The sequence below is a fragment of the Cuculus canorus genome, chromosome 15 (assembly GCF_017976375.1).
Source record: "Cuculus canorus isolate bCucCan1 chromosome 15, bCucCan1.pri, whole genome shotgun sequence".
Taxonomy (NCBI): Eukaryota; Metazoa; Chordata; class Aves; order Cuculiformes; family Cuculidae; genus Cuculus; species Cuculus canorus.
This window is the reverse complement of record NC_071415.1, coordinates 9697658-9711980: the sequence shown is the minus strand read 5'-3', so window position 1 is coordinate 9711980 and position 14323 is coordinate 9697658. Positions and strand designations below refer to the sequence as shown.

At 45.3% G+C, this 14323-nt stretch overlaps 1 protein-coding gene across 5 annotated transcripts in view; it reads left to right on the top strand.

The window, feature by feature from the left end:
- The window catches only part of EPN2 (epsin 2), a 59620-nt gene extending 45327 nt beyond the window's left edge, over positions 1 to 14293 (top strand). For 4 of the 5 annotated variants that reach the window (XM_054080698.1, XM_054080699.1, XM_054080696.1 and 1 more), the window contains exons 6-9: positions 524 to 697; positions 2313 to 2405; positions 3330 to 3545; positions 5094 to 14293. In XM_054080698.1, the coding sequence (XP_053936673.1) occupies positions 524 to 697; positions 2313 to 2405; positions 3330 to 3545; positions 5094 to 5431 (821 nt within the window). In that variant the 3' untranslated portion in view covers positions 5432 to 14293. The remainder of the gene's footprint in view (positions 1 to 523; positions 698 to 2312; positions 2406 to 3329; positions 3546 to 5093) is intronic. The other variant, XM_054080700.1, reaches the window with a different exon arrangement.
- The last annotated feature ends 30 nt before the right edge of the window (positions 14294 to 14323 follow it).

The window sequence follows — 14323 nt, the reverse complement described above, 5'->3', positions numbered from 1 at the left end:
CACACAGTTGGCTCAGGGAAGCTGATTATATTTTTACAAAACAGGTGTGGTGAAAAGTTTGAAAACTGTTCCTTTTGAGTCTTACAGATTTATTGTCTGTGTCCAAGTCTTAATGCCCTGTATTTCATACCTTTCACATACAGCCTTTTTAGAAACCTTCTTTCCCATGAGCTTATAAACACATCCTGTGATTTAGATCACCTTCAGTCAGGTATTGCCTGTTGTGGTGGCAGTGTCTGTAACAAAAGGAAGTTTATTTTCTTGTTGGAACTGCGGATTTGTATGTTCAGTTTCAAATGGGAGATTTGTTTTATTCATCTGTGTTGTACAGGATTTACTTGTGCTGGTTGTTCAGTATGGATGACACAGATGCTGAGACTTGTCAGTATTCCTTGTGTTGAATGCTTCACCTATTTATGTTTATTATTAATTGGTCATAATGGCTCATGAGAGAGATTAATCTCAAAGGAAAGCTTTCCAAAGTGAAACTGTACTGACTTCTGTTCCTGCTGGCTCTTTGTAGGTGCCAAACCAGCTGCTTCCGTTGACCCTTGGGCAGCACCAGCAGGATCCGCAGCTCAGTCTCTGCCCAAAAATGTTGACCCTTGGGCTCCTGCTCAGCCATCTTCTACTGCAGCAAAATCTTCTGTGGATCCTTGGGGACCAGCACCTGCAAACAAACCTCTCTCTACTTCTGGTGAGGAACAATCTCATCCCATATCCATATTATTTGAATAACAAAGGTGAAATCTGAACTGTTTTCTTGCATTACTTGGTTAAAAGAAGCTGCGTGCTCAACAGTTTGTAGGACTGGTTTGTAAAACAAATGGGAGTTGTAACAGCTAGTAGTGAAAACAACTTCAAATGCAATTATTCTGACTTAGCGCTCTGCATTTGTGCTGCTGCTTCGTGCTCTGTCCTGTCTACATTCTTCTATTGGTATGTGTGGATGCATGCTGAGCGCTTAGGATTGGTGGTGCTGTTTGGGTTTTAAATGGGTTTTATCTTTAATTAGACAAGGACTTAACTTCCAGAAGTGAATGACACTGCAATTTTTCCTTTCATCATGACAAGTAGTTGTGCAGATGGATGTCTCTACAGATGCAGATTGACAGATTGAGCAGCTCCATGCTCTTAGGAGAGTTTGAGAGGTGCAAATGAAGATTTGTTGCTTCAGACTGAGAGTGGGAAAGCTGTCCCTAAGTCTGTCTGTAGCAAGATGTGGAAAGTGCTGATGTAGTTGTCTATTCATGCTCTGTAACTAATGCAACCTTCATGAATCTTAGTACTTGTTATTTCCATGTTGGCACCATGGCTAAATGCATCCTAAATGCATTTTCTGCTAGTCCTTCATCTCAGTATGTGATAAACAAAGGAGTCTGAAACTGAGCACTGCAAAAAGTTGTCTCATCAGCTCTTCACTGGGCAAAGGGCAATAACCGAATCATTACAAGAACGGTTCTTTAACTGTGGTGGGTTCTTGAGAGGAAGAATTGTTGTTATACACAACCTTCATTGATTCTCTTGGAATTTTGTCTTTTTGCATTCTTTATGGAGCTGAGTCCATACCTTCATTTGCTGGAAATGTCTTGAGGTTGAAGTGTTTTAACTAATAGGAAAAAAAGAGGCAAACTTTAAGGCTTTTCAGCAGTGTGATTGCTGTTCATTTAGGTGTGGTTTTTCTTCCTCCATTTTGAGGTAAGGTTGTGTCCACATTTTGAAAACGTTACGTTTTCAGTTGTTGCAAACTACGGGTAAATTCTGGTGCTTTAGCTAACAGGGCCTTATCCTTCTCTATGTGGCGTAGATAACCCTCTCTCCTGCATTCTTGCTCCTTTTAACTTTGGAAGCCTAAGTGAAATCATCACTTCAGGTATAGCAATGGTACATTGGTCTTTGGAACTGTATCCAGTTTTACTGGAGGCTGATTAACACCCTTTGTAGTTTAGGTTGTAAACATGTTGCTATTCTTTTCTGCCGCAGCAATGTGTCCCTGCCTGTACAGACCTTTCTCTAGCGCAGACACTCAATAGAACCCCAGCATACTAAAGTGTGCCTTACAGTGTGAATTAAGAGCACATTGCTCTGAGTAGTTGGCTCATACTGTAAGAAAAGGCGGTTCCCTGGCATTATCCTTCTCTGTGGCCCTGAGTGAGAGTAGGAGCACTCGGTCTGGTCTGAACTGCTGCCCTGGAACCTGACAGAGTGGCTGCTGGGTAACGTGAATGGGTTAGAAATTGCCTTCAGAGGATCAGGTGTGTGATGCAAGAGAAGATCTGTTAATGACAGGGCTGTCTTGTTGTTTTGAACAGGAAGTACATCTTTTGACCTCTTCAGTAATTTGAATGGTACGGTTAAAGATGATTTTTCTGAATTTGACACACTTCGAACTTCCAAAAAGCCAGGTATGAATCAAATTCTTAGCATGCGGACAGTTTGAGTGATAGTGACAGCAACAGGTGTCTGTATTCTTAAATTTGATTTAAAAAGAATAATTAAAAATTGACTTGCACAGAAGAAAAGATTGAAGCTGGTGATAATGCAGTGGTAAAAGCTGTTAACACATTTTGGCCTGTGTATGAACATGGGGAATTGGCCTTTTGCTTTGTAAGCCATAGAATTACACTCTAGTCCTTCGCTGCAGTGACCCAGAAAGTTGTTTGATGTCTAAATTTACAGTGTCCAGTGTGTTTGGAGCAGCATGGCCCCTGCTCAGACAGTCAGACAGAACAATGGGGACTGAATCTCTCGCATATGTAACAGAAGTAGGAAGATGAGAAAATACTCTTCCATAAATGCTTTAATTTATTTTTTATTTGCTCATTAGTCACTAAAATAAAAACTGGCAGACCTTAACACATCAGTGCTTTGATGCTGTGTACTTTCAGGATAGTTCTGCCTGAAAGAATAGTGACTGATTTAAGGCTGAGCTAGGTTCTGTAATACAGGAGAATAAAAGTGGGTGGAATCCAGCTAGGAAGGGTGCAGCACTGGTGTAGCATGAGGACAGAACCCAGGGTTTTTGAATACCTTTTCCTTGGAGACTCTTAGTCCCATCTGTGCAGCATAGCTGTGAGCACGTCCATCAGGGTAAATAAGGTAGCGGCTTCTGTAGAACACTGCAGCTCTAACCATAGCTTCTTCATACTCTTCTAAAGAACATTTATCTGCTTGCATGCTGTAAGAGCGTAACACGGACTGAAACATTTACATCTGACTAATGCAAATGTGAGATTTTAAAACTCTTCTGCTGTCAGAGATCTCAGGGTTTTCTTTGCTTGACTATGTAGATTAATGAGATAAGTTTTGGGTTTCTTTTTGTGTTTCAGCTGAATCAGGTTCCACTTTGCCATCTCAGCATAGCGGTACCACAAGCCCTGATCTCTTTGATTCCCAGCACTCAAGCGTGACATCAGGCAAACAAAGTGCAGCTCGGAAAACCCCTGAGTCCTTTTTGGGCCCCAATGCTGCTTTGGTGAACCTGGATTCACTGGTGTCTAAGCCACCACAGCCTGTCACTTCACTGAATCCGTTCCTGGCACCAGGTCTGTTTCTGCACATTCCTTCAATTTTCTGTTTTAGCTCTCCCTTCTGGTAGGAAAACTCTGCGTAACTCAGTCCTGTGTGATTTGACACAAGCTGGTTTGGGCTTTTGATCTCTTGAGCCAACAGATCATGACTGAGAGCAGGAGAGTGAGGCAATGGGGTGTCAAGGCGTACTGCTGGACCCTGAAAGCACAGAGTCTCTGCTCTTGCATCTGTAGATGATCTGCTGGCTGAGCTTTGTTCAAGCAGTTTCTCTCCCACTTTTGCCCTTCTCTCTCAAAACGATCTGTGTTAGAAGGCAGCTTTGGGTTATTAAAAATGGCTGAGCTAAAGGTGATTGATTGTCAGAACAGGTAAGATGTGAATGTTTGCTGCCAGAGAATCCTGTGGGAGGGCAGCAGGTTCTTGTGGGAGCAGGTGGAAATTGCCCTTTTGCTTGTGCTACAGAAGGCATGGTGGCATCTCAGACTGCAGCCTGAGGTTCCAGATAGCAGATGCTGAAGTAAATTCAGTGGGTTGCAGTTTCTAAGCTAGCGTGATAAACCAGTTCTGATCAAAACACACTCTTGGTGTATTTTGAAAACATAAGCTGCTGTTGTTCTCCCGTAAATGGGCCTCTGTTGGAAGTGAGCCTTTACTTTGCAGCAGGCTTCAATGGTGACACTGAACACTTTGAAGATATATGGAACTTAGTAAAACTGTTCATATGGACTGAATTTTTTGTGTGACACTAGGATGGTGAAATACGTCACAGTGCTGTTTCAATATTTATTTTCCTCACTCTTCAGTGGGAAAAAATGACAATTTATTAAACTCTTTGGGTAGGGAAGAAACAGTGATTTTGAACAACCTTGGCAGTGTTTAGCAAGAGGAAGTCTGTGTATCTGCCATTACCGGTTACTACAAAAAGTTTATAAGAGGTCACTGGGCCATCCAAGTAATGCTATACATACACGGTAAAAAGAATTTGTGGTGTTGGCAGCAGCCCAAAGAACCTCAAACGCTGGGAAAGTTAGACTCTGCTTTTTCTAGAACTGCTGTAATTCGGAAACAACTTGTTTACTTTATGAATTCTTGTCAAAACCCAGTGCCAGGAGCATGTACAGCTTCTAAAGGGATTGGACTGGTGGAGGTCTTTGAAGCATATGCACAAATCTGCAGTAGCTGGATTGCAGTAAAGGAGCACAGGGAGCCTGCGGTTCTCTGCCATATTTCAAATTCTAATAGCATTTCGAAACAAAATTAGTGATCACCAAATTGAGAACCTGTCTCTCCGGTGACTGCTGTCAGGAGTGGACAGTGTTGGCCAGCAAAGGGATGTTTCACGGCACTGATAGGTTTGAGGAAACAGACTGTCCTTGTGCACCAGTGCAGCCCCCGTTTGCTGAGTGACACTCACACAGGTTTCTCTGCAGGGAGCCTGGGGACTGGGAGCATGTGGGGATGTACAGAAGGTGCATTCTTTGCCAGAAAAGACGATCTCCAGAACCTCGTGTTTATGGAGGTGTGATCTTTTCCCTTCTTACCCTTTCTTCTCTCAAAACCAGGCGCTGCTACAGCACCGACTCCAATCAACCCCTTCCAGGTGAATCAGCCGCAGCCACTCACTCTGAATCAGATGAGAGCGAGCCCGGTGATGGGAACCAGCCCTTCTTTCAGTGCTGTGCCACCGATAAGCATGGAGCCAATACCTCTGTCTTCCATGGCCCCTGTGCCTGTGGGAATGGCACCGATACCAGCAATGGGCACTGTGGCCTCTATAACGAGGATGGGCCAGGGGCTGAACGTAAGCATTGCAGGTTCAATGGCCCAGCCTCTTCACAGTACAGGAATCCCGCCGTCAGCGTCCCAGTCCGCAAATACAACTAACCCCTTCCTCCTATAAAGACCCAATTTAAGAAACTTTCTTTTCCTAGTGTTTCCAGGCTGAAGTCTTTGCGGCAAAACAAACGTGGCCCGTGTGGACTGAATGGTGTGTAAGAGACTTGGAAGTAGATTTGCAGTTTACAGTTATGATCTTTGAAGAGTTGTCTCTACTTACCAGTTAATCTAAATCTAGTCTTTGCTCCAGATGGTACCTTACTTTGGCTTGTTGAGCATTGTGTGAGATGTTCAGACTTTTCACCAAAGTTAGATTCTGCCCATTTTGTTACTTTGTTAATCATTTCAATACACTTTCTAGGGAGAACCTGCCATTTTAAACGCCGCCGTTGGCTCTTTTGTAGATGTCAGATGATGTGCTGGATCCTGAAATTACTATTTACCTGCATCTGTCACTCCTATGCCCGTACGATAGACCTGAGATTCAGAGTGCTAGTGAATGTTTTGCACATAACTATACACAGTTCTAGACTGTTGGTTCACCCATAGTCCTTACTCTTAGAAGAGAACGATTCTGAGGGCCCAGGTGGCTGGTTTTTATGCATTAAACATTGCAACACAAAAATCGCACTGCTTTCCTATCAGAGGTTTGACCGAGAAAGCAAGCTTGTTTCAAAAGGAAAACAGACAAAACCCCCAAGAACATTCTCAAGTTGTCGAGTATAACGTGTGCTTTCGTACGCAGTGTTGAATTTGTACACTACTTTAAGGACTTCGAGGAACTCTCTGTGAGTGGCATGCTGCACTCCTGCTGAGTGAGTGTCCTGCTCTGTGCTTGTCCAGTACCAGCTTCGTTCGGAAGTTTTGTGTGTTTTGTTTTAATTTGACTTACAATGTGAGTTGAAAGGAAAAAAAAAAAAAGAGAAATACAGCAAGACAACTTCGAATTCAATTTCACCGGGGCAAGCTTTAAAACTAATTCAGGCTTAACCTTGCTATATGCAGTTACTCTTGTATACTTTTGCACATATTTTGTTTAGTACAGTTTCATATTTGAGTTTGCAGAGTTACCTAATAGTCCTTTTTTTGCTAATTTTTATAATGTGGTTCTTATTTAACTGTCTGGTTTTGATAGATTTATCAAGTCTGGCTGAAAAATTAAGATATTGGCAAATGTCATTTTTATGGTTTGAATGCCCTCTTATTTATGGCTTTAGCTCTTTGTTTCTGTAAAGAGAGTTTAAAAGGGAAGATTAACACTAAAATATTTACTTTTAAATGAAGTATTCGTAATACAAATCAAAAACAAATTCTCGTGACTAATTATTTTTAGATGAATTGGAGCATAACGTGATTTAAGACTGCATTAAAAAGAAAAAACACTAAAGTCGCCTTCCCCTTGCTTTGTTCCGGTTTTCCGATTACCAAAACAGCCACTTAGCCTTTTTGCAGATTGGGAGAGAGGCTGGTTTTTCTTCTTCTTCTTCTTCTTGAGATGTTAAAAATTCTAATGTACAAACATGTCTCATGAATTTTATTCACTAATTTTTCTTAATGAAATGTGCACTCCATATTAACAACCGGTTCCATTTACAACTATTAACTGTAAGCTGAACTATACTTTTTTACTTGCATGTCTGGACTCATTGGCACTAAACCGCACTCAGGTTCCAGCTGGTGTTTCTGGTGGGAACCTGGCCTTCTCGCAGACAGCAGCGTTATAGCCCTGCACGCCGGTGTAGAAAGGGATGTCCCAGTGCTTGCTGCTGCCTCCAGGGCATCTCTGTGAATGAATCGATGCATCTTGGCAGCCTTTCCCTAATTAGAAGGGGGGTGGGAGGGGGGAAGAAGCTGAAAGGGATTGCCAGAGTTCTGTGTTCTGGTGTCTTGATGACATGTATGGGACTGTGCTGGTCTGGGGCCGTTTATGACAGGAAGGAGGAGTGGCTGATGTGGAAGGGACTGGGCTGTCTCCATCAGTGGGAAGGGGAGGCTGAAAGACTATCAAATCTAGGGTACAATCACAGATTTTAGATGGGTAGTTCAGCGTAGCGCTGCTAGTATATGAATGCTAAATGTGTGGATGTTCCTACGTGGGTTGTTCTGTCCTCTTGAATGCTATTGAATTTGCAAGAAGGATTCAGAATATTCATCTGCTCTTGGTTTTATGTAGGAGGAAAGAAAATTACGGTCCACACCCAGTATGTCTTTAAAAAACAAAACAAAACCCATTCATGTTGCCTTTCAGAGTAAGGAAAAATACTTTACTTTTTTGTTGTTGTTGAACTTACTGAAAAGTGTAGACCAAGAAGGGTGTGATTCTGGCAGATGAGGTGGGGGAAGTGCTTTCCAATTGATCTGTGGCATGATTTGTCCATCATTATTTTTCCAGTTTAATTTTATCAGCAGTGGATTGAAGTCACTTGATGTTTTTCTCTTAGTCTGTCACCTGAACGCATATGCGACAGTTAGATGGGGCACCGTCTGTTCAGCCAAAACGTTTAAGTGCATTGTCTTGTTAAATGCTAGGTAACTGCTTTTGGAGGCGAAATAGGGTTGGCAGGAGGTATTTGAAGTGATGAAGTCATCTCCAGTTCAGAGGCATGATCTGCTGCCATAAATCAATAGGAGCACACTTCTGGTCTGGTAGGGATCCCTGGCTTAATGAAACTGCTGAATGGCAAAGGGTTGCTTTTCCCAAGCCGCTCCTGTAGATGCTGCATTACTTTCACGTCACACGCATATATACAGACACCTATTGCACCATGAATCATGCCGAAGTGCTCTGCAGAGCCGTCAGCCCAGGCCGTGGTGCTGTAGCGTTAGGCTGAGGACTAACGAGGCCAGAATTCCTAGTCCAACGCGGAGGTTGTGGCAGGAGCCCAGCTCAGGAGGATGAACAGCCAGTAGCATACATCTCGGTTCCTGTAGCCAGGACGCTGGAAGGTGGTTTCTGTCCTCAACAGGCAAAGCTTCGCTTCCGCCCAGAATGGTAACTCTCCTTTGTGCTAATTTAACCGCTCTCCAGAATAATTCCTCCTCCCTCTATGCTCCCCCACTCCTGTTTGTGTGGAGGATGTGTGTGTGTCCCATCACGCCTGCTCTGGCCTATTTCTCCATAAGCATTTCCCTCCTCCCTTCTTTTCTGACTTGCAAATATTCAAAGTGCTTTTGATTTTTACAACGTTAGTATCCCAAAAGAGCCTTACTGGTCAAATTGACCAAAGAGAAAGTGTTAAATATTTTGTAAAAAACCCCAACATCTTGGCATAATTTTAAACCCAAAATAAGCTCAGTTATTTATTCAGTTTTATACTATATAGAAACTAAACTACGTTGAAGGGACAGGGAAGGAAAACCATGGTGGGTTGTGGTGTTTACAGTCTTTTTGAAGTCCCAATGCTAAGATGATTTGTTATCCATCTTCCCTTTTGCTGTTACGGTTTCTAACGTGTACTGTATGTATTAATATTGCACAAATTGTGGAGAGAGAGATGGTTTATTTTTCACAGCAGAATCGCGCAAGACTTGCTTCCTTTACAAGTGTTACAACTTAAATATTTACCAAACTGTTTTCATAATAACTGGGAGCCGGCTGCTTTTTATGAATTTGTGCTGACTATTGACATTATTTACTGTATAAATAATTTATCATTTGTACTATTGTATCATAATGTCTGTATCTTTGTGTCATTTTTTCCTGAGCGATGTCACGAGCGTGATATTTAATAATGCCATCAGAACAGTGGAAAGACAAGGGGTTTGTAGGTGACTGGTCAGAATTAAAATTGTATTGCTTATATTTCCAGCCGTGTTGCTTTTTCCAAGCCCCTGCACAGTGTTCGTAATACCACTCGGAAAGCTGCCGCTGCCATGCTTGATTTACTTCTCCAGAAAGCTGATGGATTGCTTGAGATGATTTAAGGTTTGTGCTAAGAGTCCTAGGTGCTAGGGGGGGATCAAACCGTTATGAGTAATGCTTCTTGTACGTTGTCGATGTGATTCCTTGGGTGCATTCATCACTCCCGGGCAGGTCTGCTCTGGCTATGAGAAAAGAGGGGGTTCTTATAGATCACTTTAATCGGAATCAGTTGAGACCTTACTAACTTAATAAAAATGAAGACTTGTTGTGTTGCAGGTGGCTGAATTGCTTCTTTAAACCACGTTACTATTTCAACAGCACTGCTGGAGGGGTGATCGAGTGCTGTCTCAGCAGAGGCTTCCCTGTTTATGTCAAGGCAGGCCTTTGGGGAAGGCATTGACTTTGAAAGCCACTGCTTATGGAATGAGGGTTGGGGAACTGCGACAAAACAGACTTTTGGAGTCCTTGTGTCCCATGTTTGCAGTAGTTAAGTCTTGCCCTTCCCGCAGCCTTGGCTCCGTCCCATTGCTCAAGTGGCCTTGCTGATGGAGTAGCAGCACGCCTGCCTCCAGCTGGGAAGTGATTTCAGCTTCTAATTCTGGATGGTGTAAATTGAAGGGTACTTCATTAGCAGGCTATTTCAGGAGCTGCCTCTCCAGAGCCCATCCAGGTTTCCTGTAGTTCTGGTTTGCCGCCAATTAACCTGATCACTAATCAAATATTTAATTTCTTAATGCTGAAACTGTAGTGGTGCTGGAGATCTGGCTGATGGAAAGGCAGACGGTGAGGAAAACTGAAAGCCCTCCTTTGCCAGGGATGGCAGCCGGGATGCCTGGGCTCTTCATAGCTCTCGCTTTACCGAAGGATGCTCCCTGCTCCTGTGTAGAGGGGCCCTTCTCAGCTGGGTGTGATCAGTGCTTAGTCACTGCTTTACTCTGGCCTCTTGAAACAGCACATGTTAAAACAAAGCTGCTTGCTACAGGAGAGTTCTAGGAAGGGCTTGAAGTGGAATCTTTTGTGATGGCTCTAAAGCTCTTAAAAAGGAGTGGAATGCTGCAGGCTGTTGCAAGCAGAGGGAGTTGTAGCTGATAAAGCCTGTTGAGAGAGGGACCTGGCTGGGGCCGAGCCTTCCTCTGACCTTGGGCAGGCGGTTCTGCCCCGTCCAGGGTTTCCTCTTCCTCTTCAGTGAAGTGTGGTGGTGTTTGCCTCCTTGCGTGGAGGAAATGAGTTATCTGGATAAAGTACTATCTAGAGGCTTGCCCTCATCCGCACCGGTGTTGCCAAAGTGGTTTTGCTGAATATGTACGTTGCCGTTCGTACTTGTTTGTGCTGGGCTGAGCGGTGCAACTCGTCTCTTCCGCTTGCTTCGTTGAACTGTGAGAAAGTGGCTTGGGCCAGCTTGAGCTCTGGCTCTGGCAAGAGTCCTGTAGCTGCCTGCGATCCATGATTCGGAGAACCAACATGATTTATAGAGCCTCTCATGTTAAAAACTTCTGCTGAAGTTAGCTGTTGCCCACCTTCCAGGAAAGCTTCTCCTGTGTCTTGTGAGATGGGACACAGTGAACATGGATTTTGTAAAGAGAGAATCAGGCAATGGTGTCCATGCTCTTCTTGAAGGGCTTTTTGGCCAGGGAATGAAATTTGGTGGTTGAACCAGGCTGAGGGAGACAATTCTGCTTTGGTGTAATGGCGCATGTGGCCCAGGATACTGTGGGCTGGCTGGGGTGCTGGGTGAGGGCGGTAGGTGTTTTTTTTTTGCTTTTTAATGTCTTCATTAGCAAGTCTGGCACTAAATGTAGTGATATTCTCCGAGGTGAATCTGGGTACTTAAATATCTTGGCCTGAATAGAGGGGTAAAAATAGAAACCTGCAGCAGTGAGATGCTCCTGCAGATGTTCCCTCTGAAGGACAAGGGACTGAATCACTTGTACCCTGCCATGAAAGTCCCAGCAGCCTCCTTCCTGGAGACTCAGCACTGGTTTTGGTGGCCAAAGGATGGTTTCTAACAGGACTTCTGCCCGCTTAGTCAGCCAAGGACTGAAAAATTGTTGTCTCAAGTGTAGTCCTCATAACCAACTGTCCTTGCGCTCCACGGGCTCTACTGCACTGAAATGCAGGGGCCTGGAACCTGGCGTTTGTGGGGGTTTGCTCCAAACGTGGAGGTTGTTTCTGCGTTTGCAAACACCCATGAGCACTTCAGCTCTTGGGGTTTGAGCTCACCCACGTTTGCCTCTCAAATGATGGATAAAAGCCTTGGGGATGAGTGGCAAGAGGAGGAAAGGGGCTGAATATCCCTTGCAGGGTGTGAGCAGCTTGGCCATTCTTCGTCTCTGCCGTGTTCCTGCTCAGGCTTTGCATGCCCTGGAAGATGTTCAAAGTTGCTGTTGGTGGCTGCTCTGGGCATCCTGTCCTTGTGTGCCTGGACCTTGGGTCCCTGGCTGCTCTGGGTGGTGGGTGCAGGAGTGAGAATTCATGGTGTTCTCATCGGGGCTTGGTTGCTGGAGCGTGTTGGAGGGGCACCCTGGAGATGTCCTGCAGCCACCCACTCGTCCAGCTGCTGCCGAGTTCCACCTGCTGGCACTGCCAGAGGGAAGGGAACAGCACAGGGGCTGGTTGTTCTTACTGGTGCTCTTGGGTGCTGGCGGTGTGTGGCTGGTTACAGACAGGCCCAGCTCTGCCACTGCTGGTGCTGCTCACTCTGCGTGGCACCTATCTCCTAGCTGCCCTGTCCTGCTGTCACCCTGCGGACCCGTGCCCGGGGTGATGAATCCAGTGCGTTTAACCCCCCATCTCCCCAGGCAGCAGGTCTCGCACGATGCTCCGGTGACCTCAGCACAGCCAGATCATCTTGGGGCTGGTTAGCGCTGGGCTGGAATGCTGCCAGATAGAATTAGAGGTGAAGCTCCGTTTTTCTTCAAATCTGGCTTTCCCCTGCTTCTTTAATTTTGTGGTTTATTTTGCCTTTGTTTGTTTAGAGATTCCACAGGAGGCTCCTGCTCCTAAAGTGATGCTGCTGCTGGGGAGCAGTTGCTGTCTGCTTTATTCCATCTGCTAGGCTCTCATTTTCAGGTGGAGATAACTTCCAGCTGCTGCAGCACTGCTGCTGTAGAAGTCTTGCAAGCCTTAGGTCAGAGATGGTCCCTCAAGCTCCTGGCTCTGTCCTGCTCCCTGCGAGGCAGCTCGGGTTGCTCGTGGCCCTGGGAGGTGTTAGCCCCACGCTCTCAGGGCACGAGGTTGCGGCACCATTGCACTGGGCAATTTTCCATGTTGGAACAGGAAAACCTTGGGTGTCCTTCATGCACTCCTGTGAGCTGGTTGTTATTGGCCACCTCCAACATCTTTCAAGAGCTTGAAAACTGCCGCGAGAGGGCAGGAGCTGCTGCTGCTGTTTCTGGTTTTGGTAGAAAGGGCTGCCAGCATCAGTTCCTAAAGACTGTCCAAAGGGGTTTCTGCTTTCAGGAGAGGTTGATTCCCAAGCTGCTCTTCAGTCCATGTCCTCGGCTGTCTCCCTCCTGGGGCAGCTTCCATGGTAAGGGGAGAAGTATCCTGTGAAGTGAGCATGGTCCTGCTGGGCAGCGCTCCCCGAAGCTCCTCCAAACAGTAGGAGCAGAGGAGGGATTCGGCACAGACCTTGACTGCCTCACAGGCTCCGTTTGCCTCTGACGGGTTTTGCTCTGTTCTGATGGGCTTGAAACCTCAGCCTGTGTCAGGACACATGTTTTGAATAAAGATTTTTGTCCTGCCCAGCTTGAATCCGGAGGTTAATGGCCAATTTCACTGTCTGGGAGAGACTTAAGCGTAACAAAACAGGAGCTGCAGTGCCAGCTGACAGCCTCGCGCTGCCATCTGTGCTACGAGGGGTCAGGAACTTCAGTCCAGTTCTGAATAAAAGTGAGAACGATTCACTAGGAAAGGACTGGGAGGGGGTTACAGCTGCCAGGAGAGTGGGCAAAGGGAAATAGTTTTGAGCCTCCACTGAGCGAGGCTGTTTTTCTCTGAGGTTTGGATCTTTTAAAGCAAGGGCTCTTTTAACTTTTAACAAACTGCAAGGAATGCTTATGGGTCATAAATCACTTCCTTAACAGCATCACCCGCTCTGGGCAGCACAGTATTGTGTCTGTCATCACTCCTCAGCCATGAGAGCAGAGCTGCAAGCCCTCTGCGATGCCCGTGCACTGAAGATTCAAAGCAGAGATGGTTTTCATAAAGGCAGCAGCGAGTCAGTCTCTGGGAGAAGAGCCTGTTTATAGGAGAGATCAACAGTTCCACCTCGGAACAGAGAAACAGCACTGAACCTGGGAAAACTGAAAACATCCCCCTTGCGTGCCCTGCGGTAACGAACAAACTCTCTCAGACCAAAAAGCTCACAAACTAAACCTATTTCTAAGGCCTTGAAGAAGGTAGATGAGGTTCTTGACAAACATCAAGACACTGAGTCAAAAAAAACCCAAATCCAACAAAACACAGAGATGGAAAGCATTAATTGTGCTGGTCACATATCTTAAACATTGCTTTACAGACTTCGGGGGTTTTACTGTTTTTTAACCTTTGCTTTTCACTACTAGGTTACTTTTAATGTTCTTCTGCGGGTCCCTGCAGCTGCGCTGGGAAGGGTGGAACTGTGCAAATGCACGTTGTGATGGGTCTCAGTGCAGCAAGTGTCCAACTGCTCACTTGAAACAGGAGCAATTCAGACTGGTTGTGGTACCATGCTGCAAAGCCGTGTGTGAGTGAATTCACAGCGCCCCTGTGGGCATGAAGTTTGGGTTGAACAGTTTCCTCGTGACTAGAAACTCTGTTGTGCAGCTTTGCTCTAACTGGAATGGGAGCAGGTAACTGTGCTCAAGGACAAAAAGATACTTAAGCAGTAGTAGGGTTAATGTTTGCCTTTGGAGTCTTTCAAACAGATATTTATCCTGCTCCTGTAGCTCACTGCTTCCCAAATACTTCTGAAAAGGAAACAAAATTCCTTGCGTCTCCTCTGAGCCAACAGGAAATACTCACAGATCTGGATTCCAGCATGACTCAGTTCAGAGAGCGCAACAGTTGCCAAAACAACTGGTGGAAGAGCTTACTGGAAGGATAAAATCAACA